General features: G+C 41.4%; 1 protein-coding gene across 2 annotated transcripts in view; it reads right to left on the bottom strand.

Annotated features, from left to right (window-relative positions):
- fnip1 (folliculin interacting protein 1) overlaps positions 1-14,195 on the bottom strand; it is an 87,585-nt gene that overhangs the window by 36,159 nt on the left and 37,231 nt on the right. The window contains exons 3-7 of one of the 2 annotated variants that reach the window (XM_067996169.1): positions 13,278-13,418; positions 8,293-8,393; positions 5,667-5,741; positions 2,778-2,866; positions 92-181 (exon numbers count right to left, since the gene is read on the bottom strand). In XM_067996169.1, coding sequence (XP_067852270.1) covers positions 92-181; positions 2,778-2,866; positions 5,667-5,741; positions 8,293-8,393; positions 13,278-13,418 — 496 coding nt within the window. The remainder of the gene's footprint in view (positions 1-91; positions 182-2,777; positions 2,867-5,666; positions 5,742-8,292; positions 8,394-13,277; positions 13,419-14,195) is intronic. The other variant, XM_067996170.1, reaches the window with a different exon arrangement.

Below are 14,195 nucleotides of genomic sequence, written 5' to 3'. Positions count from 1 at the left end.
AATTAAGAACCTCATTTCCACAGCTGCAAATTCATGTTCGGTTAATGCACACTAACACACCGAGTCCAGAACCCAGAGATACTATGCAAACCTGCAAAGAAAGAAGCGCTCCGGATCAGGCGGAGCGGTGCTGGCTCAGAAACACCTGGTGCCCGCCTAGGGCTGCAAAGCTGCGAAAAACCTATGGAGCAAAATTATAACAGAAAATAGAAAAAAAAACACAAGACAGAAGAATGGGATTAGTAAAGCCATCAGACTGAAGTTAGACCACCACATGGAGTCCCTTTTGAAACCAAAACAAAGCTAGCTTAAAATAAATTATACAAGCTTAGAATAATTACTGAGTCAAAATGTGTATTGTGTGTGTACACACACAATACACATGCCCTCCAAATTTTTGTTTTGAAAAGACAAAGGCTCAAGACAAATGGACCTCTGTTCATATTTAAACAGGAGGCCCATTAGTGACAGAGAAAGAAATCTTTAAGAAGTAAAATTAACAAAATTCAAATAAAAGCAGTTAGACCTTTTGAGGATGCCTTGAATACATGAACTAAAAGCAGATGTTGAGGGGAAAAAAGGCTTCAGTTATTGTACATTTAAAAACTGAATCAATGGATACCAGGCAAAAAAAATCATTTCTTCAGCCTGGGGACTATGGGAATAGTTTGCCTCAAATGTGAAATTGCAATGATAAATCTGAAGTGCAAAAAAAAAATGCCCCTCCCCCACCTCTGCCCTAGAGGCTGCATGTTAATTCATTAGGTTATGACTGGAAGCTACATTCTCCTTCCCTCGCCTCCACGTTCGCTGAAAAAAAATACAACCAAGACCACCAAGCTAGAAATCTATGCACCTGACCAGAATATGGCACATAAAACAAGAGGTTTATCTTAATAAAATTCTATATTATTTGTAACTTAAAATTTTCAATTCTTTGCATAACAATATTTCTACCATATTAGAAAATGAACGTAGCCATCAATGGGTTAACGAAACAGTGGGAAAAATAGCAGAAACAATCTAGAAAACAGGACAATTACCAAAAAAAAAGCCATGTTCAAATTACTACTACATGCATAACCACATCCACATGGATAATGCAATTTTACATTTTAATCCCTCTACTATCTCTAGCTTCAACATGAAAAAATGCACCACTGATTGCATTTATCCAGATTCTGGTTTGTATTGCTCCCTTTAATTTTTTGATTAAATTGATACCATTTCTCACTTCATATTAAATTTTTAAAATGTCATAGCGTTATAACACACTGCAGGACCAATGTGTGGCACTACACATCATCGCTGACTTCAGTTAATGTCTGCAATCTTGCATATTACAGCGTTCATAACCGTGGCCATTCTAATGTGGTGATGGAGAAAAAAATCTAAGGGCTGTTCATCCTTGGGCTGTTGTCACTCAAGTACCAATGGTAGACTCAGAGTGACACACTAAGGCCTGGAGAATGTAATTTATCTACCACACCAACCACAATGCTAAGGGATAAAAAAGAAAAGAATTTTACCCTCAAAATTCATAACAGATGCACAGGCAATGTACCATAGAACCACAGAAATTTACAGCACCGAATGAGGCCATTCAGCTCATCACGTCTATGCTGGCTCTTTGCTTTGTAACGTGCACCAAGAATTACTATTCCCACAAGTTGTTATACATTCGTATCCTACCATTGTGTGCGTGTGGAACTCCTCACATTGGTGAGCCACATATCTAAAGGAAGCAGATAATTAGACACACCCCCACAAGGAGGGTACGGAGAAAAAATAAGGTCTTCAAAGTATGCTACTTTATAGGAAGCTTAGGTGTTGGTTGGCAACAGCTAAGGTCCAAGGACATCTCTGCCCCCACACTCTGTGTATTCAGGCACTCCTAGAGTTTAACCAGCTAAGACTGTGCAGTTTACTATCACAAAGCACAGATAAGCTAGAACTACCCTACAGGACAAGCAGCAGGATGTTTACCAGCAGGGCACTGGCTTCTAGGCTTATCTGACTAGGAAGAATTGCAGCCATCAGTGACAGATTCACCTCACCAAATCCTGTTGGTGAGCTAGATTGGCTGATCAATCAACAGTGCCCTGGAACATTAAGGACCTGCCTGGTTCAGGTATCAGACTGAAAGAGCAAGTGACTCCAAAAAGACCCCACCAACTCCCACACTCCCATAGGAGAATAGTGGTTGCCAGTAATTAGACAATGGAAAAGCAAAGGATTCAGCTCCTGCTGGGCAGACAATAGATATCAGGGACTGCTCAAGAGTGGGATGAGCAGAATCTCAAAACATACCACAAACATCCTACTTAATGGCAGTTCCATCAGTTGGCGAAGCAGAACTTTGGCAGCAGCTGATTGTCACTCAAAATCATGGGAAAACATACACACACACACACACACACACACACATATATAAATAAAATAAAAACCCACATACCCACCCACCATCCAGGTAATACCTACCAGTAGCCAGTAGCTGTCATGCCAAGCTTCAGAATTTCCTCATCAGATATATGATGACATCTGCCTACATAATGGATCTACAAAGGACAACTTGTGATGTGCCAGACACTTTAATGTTTTAGATCCCAAGTCCAGTGTTGTGCATCAGTCTTACTCGTTGCTAACTGCCTAGTCAAGGTCCTCATATAAAGGGCATTATTAAACAGACATATCTGTAACATTGACTCCCCCTCCAAGGCAAACACCTGAAAGTGTCAACATCATACACCTCAAAACTGAGTTGCAATGGAACTTACCTATAAGACTGTTCATCAGAACATTTTGATCTGGGTAAGGTTTTGATGTAGTAGTGTCCTGATTAATAAATTCGAGGCTGTCTTGTAACCTTAAAATATAATTAAAAATACACACATTGTTTTTCAACATCAAAAGACATCTCAACAAACTCACATAAAATAAAGCACAAAATAACAAACATGTATTATTCCACAGAGCTCAGTTGAAAGGGTAGCAAATCCTATTGAATTGTTCCTTAGCCTACAAGTCTATAAAGAGAAACATCTGTACACTTAATGGCATCACTGTAATGCTCCTGGTTTCTCCCAAATTCTGCTTTAAAATTGTTACTTAAAGGCAATGTGAGAGGAAGCAGTATGCGTGCAACTCTCCCTCCTCTAACATCACCATAAATGAAGAGGTTTTGTCCAGTCTACTGACCAACCTGCAATATATGACTTCAGAGCGATTTCTACACAAAATATCTACTCCCAAATTGCCTCCAACAGGAAACACGAGAGTTTATTAATTAGCAACTGATAAATCGTGGCATGTGCATCAATGTCTTGCTTTACAACATTCAGGGTGATATGACCATTCAATTGAGAAAATCTCACCCTTAAGATAAATAAGATTGTCAGACAGCCTATGATTACAAGAAACATATCAAATATGGTATGGGACATTTATGATGTTACCTGGAAGATACTGTAAAGCCCAATGTAGAAATTGTAGCCCTTTTTGTTGCATGAGTGAGTCCCCTTTCTTTTGTACATATATAGTTATCTTAAATAACTTGAACCTTCACATCAAGTGTGCAATATGAATAAAGGATAAGTCATGGCCAAGAAACTTTAATTATCTCCACTCATGAGACAATAGTACAGATCACTCAGATTTTGTTGCTCAATCGTCTGCTTCCCTTCTATAGATATTTATTGCACGTCACTGCTAGCGAAATGCCCCTTATCTTACTGTACTACACCAACATGTGCGTTTGCCTCAATGAAACAGTAAATCAGTTATTTCTTGCTTTACTGTAGGCTTAGTGAGTAGAAATAATAAGCAAACAATGTACAAACATCAAAATCCAAAAGTGTAACTAAATTAAAGTAAGTGTACAATGCAATTATCATTTCCAGGTGTCAACAAAGGACACAACACAAGTGTCAGTGTGATTTCACATTTAAAAACTGAGTAGACGAGATTGCAAAGTTCTGACTAGGTTATGTCCAGTGTGGTTCACTATTTATTTCATCATTGTAGGCTGCAGCCAAACGCATTGGATAAAATTTTTAAAAAGCAATAATGTTGAGATTTATTCATTCAACTAGTGATGGCTCTTAGATTGAGATCCTTCTCTGGAGATGGAGATAAAGGAGAAGCCAACTGATGGTTTATCAAGACTCATGCAATGTCTATTTATACAAATGGAAAAGCACCATCCTTCAAGTAGTTTTTCAAAACTTGCTCAAATGAAAATTTAGATAATTGATCAAGAAGTAAAATAGCAATTGTGTACTGTGTGCATGTGATTTACACAGATTTGTGGTGTTGTGAGATGGGTAGTGCGTTTGAATGTTGCCATTGCAATGAATCATTTATATCAAATTGTCACCATGAAATTTTAATTTTTGAAATTTTTTGAATTAATTTGGAAAAAGAACAGCAACAGCAACTACGATACCAGATCACATCTTGCAACAGTCAGAAATAACCCTCTGGAAAAAAAAGGTATCAAACTGCTTCCACAGTCAAAAATAACTGGATAAAAATAAAATGCCAGGAACTAGCAAATGTTTTCAGATTGGGAATACTACAAGTGGTTGCAAACAATGGAGACACCAAATCATAACTTCAACATAACATACAATGCTGCCTACTTAAAGTTTTCCATTGAGCAGCACAGTAGCACAACATAACGGAACTCAAATCTGCAGTAGGATAGAGCATTGAGGCATAGGTCGCAGTCTGTAGTCAGTGCCCGGAATTGAAAGGCTTTCAGTGGAGCCCATTTGCTGTCTGCTGCTTACATTTAAGGAAAGCTTTATATGCTTTGCAATAGCTTAATCTGCACTACTGAAAAAATGTTCACTTTAAGCTTGAGAAGATAATGATTGGATTTTTGATTCTAACTATTGTATTTCAATGATTATGCAAGCATAAGCCACCTAATCAAATCCCATATTTTCCCATACCTTTTGCAAGGTCAAGTTATTACAGGGTGCAAAGGACATCAGTAGTATTTGCTTAAGTCCAAAGTAAAGCAGATCCAAAAGTGTTTAAGCAGCAGGCAATAGACAAATACTCTCGTGACTGATCAACATAGTGCAATTCTATACTGAAAAGTAGGATGCAGGCTCAATTCCATCATTACTAAATATCTGATCTCTCTACCCCTGCTTGCTGTCTCCTGACAATGATTTGCAATGTATTTTCCGACAGGAGAAAAGGGGTTTAAAAAAAGTGCTGTAGTGTAACTTCTAAAACAGGTCTATGTCGCCTGACGCACAGTTCACAGCAACGTTGGGAGGCCTGGGAGCAGATTGCCCACATTTAGTTTTTCTTCTTAAAGCTAATTTCTTCCTTAGGTAAAGAAGCAAATACTAGAGATGCAAAGCAGATCAGTCAGCATCTGAAAATGACACTGGTTAGTGCTGCAAACAAGATCTTGCATCAAAACTCACCCAAAATATTAATCTGTTTTACTTTCAGATGTGACAGACTTACTGTGCATTTCTATCATTTTCTGTTTTTATTACAGATTTTCAGCAGTTAGTTTTTCTTCCCATCTATTTTTTTGGATGTATATTTATTTAAAAAAATTGAACAACTTTATTCTCAAACAATCTAAAGTACCTAAAATTTAATGAAAAAATTGTTTCTTATTCAACAGAAATGGTACCCACGTATTCAGACTTCCAGTGACACTACCTCCAGTTCGAGCTGTGAAAACTTTGCTAAGCATTAGCTGGGGTGGAGACCTGGAAGAGAAAGCCAGTAAGATTCAATGATTTGTGATATAATTCACTGATAATCAAAAACAAATTTCCACTACGCAAAGGGCGACAAATTCCTTTAAATGTAGAAGCAGCACCACCATACACTATGTCAGGTATACAAATGGCAGACCTGGTCTAAATGAAGGCCTCTAAAACATTCGTCTTTTTTTTCCCCCTTAGACCACTAAAGTTAAGAGTAGAGGCTACTGCCCATACAAAACCTTCAAGCGGTTTAATTTTACACTAAGTTGAAGTGCTAGAAAACAATATGAACTACTTCTAAAATACTGGACAGTAAGAACACTGAACTGTAAGAACATTAACGCATTTACAAGGAATGTATATTCTGCTGAACTGCCTCACAATTCCTGAGTGTTATTGGTGGAAACATCTTTACGCTCTGCATCTAAAACATTGCACAGGGACAGAGGCTCTAAAATTCCTGGGCTGCAGGAAGGCGGAAAAGATTTCCACCCAAGGGAGGGAAGGAGACAGCCAAACCTGCTTCTGCTGGGAGCCTGGCCAGTTTACAGTGCCTTTAAAATCTAGTGGGCAAATTTTCCACCCATGCCCTTATGTCAGGGGGTATATCTGGGCCAACTCCAAGGCTACTGTGGGAAATTCCACCCACAATTCCTCAGGGAAGTCAGGCCAGTTGAGAACCTTAAAAAGGCCCCAAACCTTTACTAGGGAAAAATATATGCATCCCAGAGGGTATCAATTACTTTCCCCAAAGATGTCAGCTTGTCACATTGAGAGAATATGACTGAAGTTTCTTACTGGGCACTTGCCAGGCCTCTTTTTTTAAAATTTGTTCATGGGATATTTCCCATCCTTTGCTCGAGGTGGTGGTGAGCTGCCTTCTTGAACTGCTGCAGTCCGTGTGGTGAAGGTTCTCCCATGGTGCTGTTAGGTAGGGAGTTCCAGGATTTTGACTCAGCGATGATGAAGGAACGGCGATATACTTCCAAGTTGGGATGGTGTGTGACTTGGAGGGGAACGTGCAAGTGGTGTTGTTCCCATGTGCCTGCTGCCCTTGTCCTTCTAGGTGGTAGAGGTCGCGGGTTCGGGAGGTGCTGTCGAAGAAGCCTTGGCGAGTTGCTGCAGTGCATCCTGTAGATGGTACACACTGCAGCCCACTGCGTCGGTGGTGAAGGGAGAGAATGTTTAGAGCTGCTTTGTCCTGGATGGTGTCGAGCTTCTTGAGTGTTGTTGGAGCTGCACTCATCTGGGCAAGTGGAGAGTACTCCATCACGTTCCTGACTTGTGCCTTGTAGATGGTGGAAAGGCTTTGGGGAGTCAGGAAGTGAGTCACTCGCCGCAGAATACCCAGCTTCTGACCTGCTCGTCGCCACAGTATTTATGTGGCTGGTCCAGTTAAGTTTCTGGTCAATGGTGACCCCCAGGATGTTGATGGTGGGGGATTCGGCGATGGTAATACATGTCAAGGGGAGGTGGTTAGACTCTCTCTTGTTGAAGATGTCATGATGTGGAGATGCCGGTGATGGACTGGGGTGGACAAATGTAAGGAGTCGTACAACACCAGGTTATAGTCCAACAGGTTTATTTGAAATCACAAGCTTTCGGAGCTTTGCTCCTTTGTCAGGTGACGAAGGAGCAAAGCTCCGAAAGCTTGTGATTTCAAATAAAGCTGTTGGACTATAACCTGGTGTTGTACGACTCCTTACATTTGTTGAAGATGGTCATTGCCTGGCACGAATGTTACTTGCCACTTATCAGCCCAAGCCTGGATGTTGCCCCGGTCTTGCTGCATGTGGGCACGGACTGCTACATTGCCATGTCAGAGTGGAATGGCACCACTCCAACATTCCAACTGGCAGCTTGGGGCAAGCGCCATTTAAGCATCCTTGCAGGTACTATACACTCAGCTCAGCTATGTAAATGACCCTGTCCCAGCAATTTGGGATGGGATCTGGGCCTTTGCACATGGCCAGACAGGGGTTATGCTCTGCTGCACTTGCACTGATGGAGCAGCCTACAGGACCAGTCTCTACTGTCTTCCCATCCTTAATGGTACAGTTCCATGATGTAACGTGAATTGGGAGTGCTGACCAGGGTCAGTATTCACTGCTGTCGTTCATGGAGTCACATGGGATGGGACGGGAGGTCAGAGAAGAAAATTAGTTGACATATGTACACAAAATGTATGCTGACTGGCAGCGTCCAACAGCATATCTGAAGCATAAATCACAGTACCAAGGATTGACTGGGACACACTGGCTGGAATACACACATCATCTTTTGTAGCTTTAATGGATTAAGGGTCAACACAGTGGACTATGCATCTCCTTTATGGAACCGGTTAATTAATCCCAGAGCAATGTTATGGCATGGAAACAGCTGTGAACATCAGACAAAAATTTTAAACTTTGGCTGAACCAATCTTTTACCTAGTAAATCCAGCCAAAATGTAGTTTTTGTTTTTAAACTTAAGAGCTTTAGAAACTGCCAATGTGCATTGGTTAAATAACAAAAAGATCTTTCAGCTTGTTAGAACACAAAGTCCTCTCACCGTATCTGGTGGATTTTTAATGTGGAACCTTTGTAGCTCATTGCCACGGAGCCAAACATCATCTCACCTAGCATGTTGGCATCGGAGGATGGTCGAGAATTCTGAAAAGTCAAATTAAAAAAAGTGAATACCCTTACATCTATTTAAAGATGCATTAAAACAGAGACTACTGGTAAGATGTTATTTTAGGCCTGTATAAATATATATAACATAAGGGCATCATTCAAATCTGAATAATGTGTGACTTAAAGAGTCTCATTTATAATTCAATTGTGTCTGGGAAACTGGAAAATACATTTTAATGGAAAGGTTTTATTTGTAACTCGCGCTTTTTTGGCTATTTCTGCCTTTTAAAAAAATAATTATGAAAAACACATTATGGACAGAGCATTGGGGAAATTTGTAACTAGTATTCAACCATTAACATATCAGGTTGAGTCACTGTACACTATGTTCATAATGTTGCAGAAATATCACATGTTGGCAGTCTGTTGGTTCACACTTTTCTGTAAAAACTATCCCTTCCTCCCAGTGGAGTCAATATTTTGACAGTCAAAAGCAAAGTATATTCAATGGTTTAGACTGCCACTGATGAAAAATGTGGCCAGTGCACACTGGGTGGATAAAAGTCTCAATGTGGATCACAGGGATCAGTTTTATTTGTGAGGACTACAAAAAAATAATTCAGTAAATATTGATCCAACTATCACAATGTTGGCACTTAGCCAGAATGTTAATGACAGGCATTAATTAGCATTTTTATAGACTATCCAAACGTAAGTTTTCCATTTCCTGACGAAACATTCTATAAATAGATGCGCTCATACTCTTTTGCCTTATGGTACTCTGCGATATTGAGCATTACATTACAAAGGAAATTATCTTGCGCTTTCTTACTGTTCAGAATGTGTAAATATTTATGTCAGCAAAGCAACCCTGGCATCAAATAATAGTTTTTATTTGGTTTGGCTGAAAGTAGCTTCATCTGAGCAATTACTTGGTCCTGATGTGCACTGACCATGTTTCTATTACTGGCACCAGGGTATGGAAGAAGAATACTAGACTTGTTAAAGATAAGTGGTTAAATTCCTACTGCACATATGGGACACTCTGATTTCAAACCAGATGTGGAAAGGGAGGAAGAAACCACCTAAACATTTTTGATTTTATTGTGCTGACTGAGGTGAGGGGCGTTAGTTCTTATGGATAAAACTCTGCCACTTGAGGTACATAATGTTAACATATAGTGCAGCCCTATTGTGTCTTAACCCCAAAGTAAGGACAATACCTCTAATGATTTAGTCTGTATCTGTATTGTCTAAATTATGCTTTTAAAAAATTTTAACTATTTCTGTAATGTTAAACTCAATTGTTTCTGGTTTAATGTTAAGACAGAGATAAAACCAAGCTACTTGTAATTTGAAATGTTAATTAGCTACTTTGAGACATGCCAGCTTTGAAATTTCTTATTTCTGCAAGTTTCTGTAACTTTGAAACAATGGGAAGACAACCTCAGAATGTCAGTACGTTAAAATGACCAGTCATTGGCAAGTGCCCCAGGTTATCAGCAAGGGTCGTTTTTATTCCATGTTGATGGCTTGCCAGTAAACAATGAGAGATATGTTGTTTTCCCACAGTCCTAAGGGTGGGCCCATTTGGAGCCCATTCACAGCTAGCAGGCCAAACTCAAATCATCAACTGAAATCATTTACCAATACTATACTGTGGTGTCATACAGCTTAAAATACTGAAATAAACACAGAAAATGCTGGAAATATTCAGCAAGTCAGGCAGCATCTGTGGAGAAAGAAACAGAGTTGATGTTTCAGGATGATGATCTTTCACCAGAAGGGGAGAAGATGAAGATTAAATAGTCCTTAAGCAAGTGCAGAGCTAGGCAAAAGGGAGGAGGGGAGGAAAGAACGAAAGGGAAGGTCTCTGATAGGGTGGGGGGCAGGAGTGATTAAACGACAAAAGGGATGAGAGGGCAAGGCAAGGAAGGTGGTAATGGGACAAGAAACAAAAGATGGGTCTAGAGGAGCTGTAAATGGCAACATCGGAACCATCATATCGACTATAAGCCCACCAACTCCCACAGCTACCTTGATTACACTTCCTTTTACCTCGCTTCCTGTAAGGACTCTCATTCCTTTCTTCCAGTTTCTCCATCTCTGTCGCATTTGTTCTGACGATGCTACCTTCCACACCAGTGCTTCCGATATGTCTTCCTTTTTCCTCAACCGAGGATTCCGCTCCACTGTAGATGACAGGGCCCTTGACCGTGTCTGTCCCATTTCCCGCACTTCTGCCCTCACCCCTTCCCCCTCCTCTCAGAACCATAATAGGGTCCCTCGTCTTCACCTTGCACCCCACTAGCCTCCACATTCAACGCATCATCCTCCGCCATTTCCGCCAAGTCCAGAGCAATGCCACCACACATCTTACCCCTCCCCTCCCAGCATTCTGAAGGGATCGCTCCCTCCGTGACACCCTGGTTCACTCTTGCATCACCCATGGCAACTTCCCGTGCGAGCGCAGGAGATGCAACACCTGCCCTTTCACCTCCTCCCTTTCCACTGTCCAGGGCCCCAAACACTCCTTCCAGGTGGAACAGCAATTTACTTGTACTTCTTTCAATTTAGTATACTGTATTCGCTGCTCACAATGCGGTCTCCTCTACATCGGGGAGATCAAACGCAGATTGGGTGATTGCTTTGCTGACCCACTCCCACTCTGACCTTGGTCTCTTACGCTGTTCCAATGAAGCTCAACAGAAGCTAGAGAAACAGCACCTCATCTTTCGATAAGGTACTTTACAAACTTCCGGACTCAACACTGATTTCAATAACTTCAGATCATAACCACTGCTCCCATTTTTTCAGGCAGCAAGTACTGGTAATGGTTCTGCTGTTGCCATTTACAGCTCCTCTAGACCCATCTTTTGTTTCTTTACTTGTCCCATTACCATCCTCCTTGCCTTGCACCCTCATCCCTTTTGACGTTTAATCACTCCTGCCCTCCACCCTATCAGAGACCTTGCTTTTTATTTTCTTTCCTCCCCTCCCTCCCCCCTTTCCCTGGCTCTGTACTTGCTTAAAAACTGTTTAATCTTCAACTTCTTCCAGTTCTAACGAAAGGTCATCGACCTGAAACGTTAACTCTGTATCTTTCTCCACAGATGCTGCCTGACTTGCTGAGTATTTACAGCGATTTGTTTTTATTTCAGATATCAATGCATCCGCAGTATTTTGCTTTTAGCTTAAAATATCATCTCTCCAGACATAAACATGATGAGCAAAAGCTGATATTGTATTGCTGAGTTTTTTTTAAAAACAGTTCAAGTACAGTAAAACCTGTAAATTAGGGACACCTAAGGGACTTCCGTCAGGTGTCATTTATGTGCAGGTGTCCTTATTTTCAAGAATGGTCATTGTATGTATGGTAAACCGGATGAGCCAAATATCCCCAATTGGCTGTACCTCCTGCATCATTCCTTCTTTTTCTCCCCCCTCACCTGGGATCGTGCCTAATTCTGGAGCCCTGCCATCAGGATGTGATTTCAGTTCATTTTCTGTTTGTTGGGTTTCCCAGTTCATTGCCATCCCGGGATCCTTTTCCATTGATGGAGGGCAGTCCTGATCCTGGGATCTGCTACGTTGGCAGCCTGCACAGGGAGAAGTGGTTGCTGCAGGGCCGGAGTGCCTGGGAGATCCCAGCCAAATTGGTGGGGGGGAAATGAAGTCCTGCAGACCCTTGTCCGGGACCCCCTCACTCTGTGTTGCAGCTGCTAATGTTTGAAGTGCTGGGGGGTGGGTAGGGGGCTGTTAGCAGCTCATCAGTACCTGTCGTACTGGTGGGGTAGGGTTGACAACTCTGGTTGGAGGCATTCCGGAGGTCGGACCATGTGACTTCTACAAATGTTACTGGATTTGCCTGGTAACAGTTGGGTCCCTGTAGTTGAGAATCTTTATTTGCTCCAGCAGCTGTGTGTGAGAAGTTCTAAGAACCAGAAGGCCACCCGTGAGCAGGCAAAGAGAATAAACTGAGGGTGGGGAAAAGGGGAAACCATTCTCTCTATCTCTTCTCTTTCCCATTCCCCAGCCTCCATCTCTCCACCCAAGTCCTCTCCCAGTTCCCAATCTCCCTCCCACCCAAGAGTCCCCATCTTCCGAGCTCCCATGCTCCCTAGCCCCCCAACTCTTGAGCCTCTTCGCGTTTCCAGCCCCCCATCCCACGCGATTTCTGGCCCCCCCCCACCCCAAGTGATTTTAGGGCCCCCGATTCCTGACTCCCCCCGACCAGCAGTTGCCAGCTTTTGTTCTTTATCTACCATCCGTAGCCGCAGATAAACTGCTCTATCCCTGGGATAGAGCCTTGCAAGCATACAATCCCAGAGACAGAAGTTTCTCTGCTGCTTTGGATGCTAGGTAAAGAGATTTCCATTCCACAAAAGCCGTTTCTTTCACCCGCTGCTGCGTCGCACTGACCTGCGCGTCCCGTGTTTTAAGTTGTAAACAGACTTGGTGCATTGAAGGCTGTCCATAGTTCATAATTTGCAAGTGTCTGTGGTTTCAAGGTGCAGCATGTCTCTATTACAATGTAAGTTATTTGGGACGGTCAATAAGTGTCTGTTTTTTGCAGGTGTCCGTTTGTACAGGTTTCACTGTAGACACAATATAAAAGCTTCACATGTCCATCAGGATGCTTAACTGAAATCTGAGTGACATGACTACTATATACTATCATCTCAGGCATCTCAATAAGCAATGATTTCCTCATTATGAAAACACTTTTTAGCCACCGTCCAAAAAAAAGTTAATAAAATGAACGAACAAATTCCCATTTGTATTGAGTGAAGACAATGGATGTGAACTAAATCCGCCCCCACCAAATGAAATTTTCAGATTGCAGTTTTCAAAGAATTAGTTTAAGGGAACTTAAATGTAAGGGTTAAAAATCACATATTCGGGAGCTTCAGGCCTTACCTGGCATTTAGAGGACTGATCTTTAGTATTAGGAGCAGATGAAGAGGAGGAAGAGAAGCTGTCTGAAGAGCTGGTACATGTACTGCATTTTGCATGGCAATATTTCTCAAGAATCTTTACTTGGATATCACTGCAAACTTTCTGTAAGCAGGAAAGATTTAATAATTAACAGTGTTCTGCTAAATCATTTAAAAAGAGTGAATGAGAGAAAAGGGAGAAAAAAAACAAGCTAATATCTTTTATATATTAAAAGTGTCGATATCTCAGGATGGCAACTGTACTGCGCCTATAGGTGGCATTGTAAAGGTAACATTACAGGACTCATTGATTACAATGAGGCAGCATTCAGCATTACCCGACACCCCCAAACAACAGCTTCAGTAATGTCCAACATACATTCCAACCTAAATTTCCCATTTATGGTGCCTGAAGAACTGGCCAGGCAAACATATCCCAAAACACAACAAAATTGGTAATTAAAATGCCAGCAGAGATGCTAAAAGTACTTGCAGACTTATAGAAGTCTGGTTGGCAAATGTACTAAAATTGCAACATGCCAAAGCGTTTAGTGAAGCGGGAGATACAAGTGGCGGTGAAAACGCTACACCGAAAAATAGTAATGAAATGTAAGTTCTAAGATAAGTGAAGCTAAGAATTGACCTACCCTTAGAGCCAACATTTGGCATAGAACAAGTCCTGAAGCTTTGCTATTCAATGCTTCAAGAGCACTCAGCACACCCTTAATACATTTAAGCAGAAAAGAGACCTCAGCAGATTCCAGAGTACAAATTGGGAAAACCAAATCACAGAACAAAAAAAATTAGGGATAAACCCCACACTTCTACCCATCAGAGACTGCCCGTTTCCCCCATCACAGATCAGGTCGACCCCTCACCATCCAGCTGAGCACATATTGGG

Source organism: Heptranchias perlo, chromosome 14 (genome assembly GCF_035084215.1).
Source record: "Heptranchias perlo isolate sHepPer1 chromosome 14, sHepPer1.hap1, whole genome shotgun sequence".
NCBI classification, from domain to species: domain Eukaryota; kingdom Metazoa; phylum Chordata; class Chondrichthyes; order Hexanchiformes; family Hexanchidae; genus Heptranchias; species Heptranchias perlo.
This window is presented reverse-complemented; position numbering and strand designations above follow the sequence as displayed.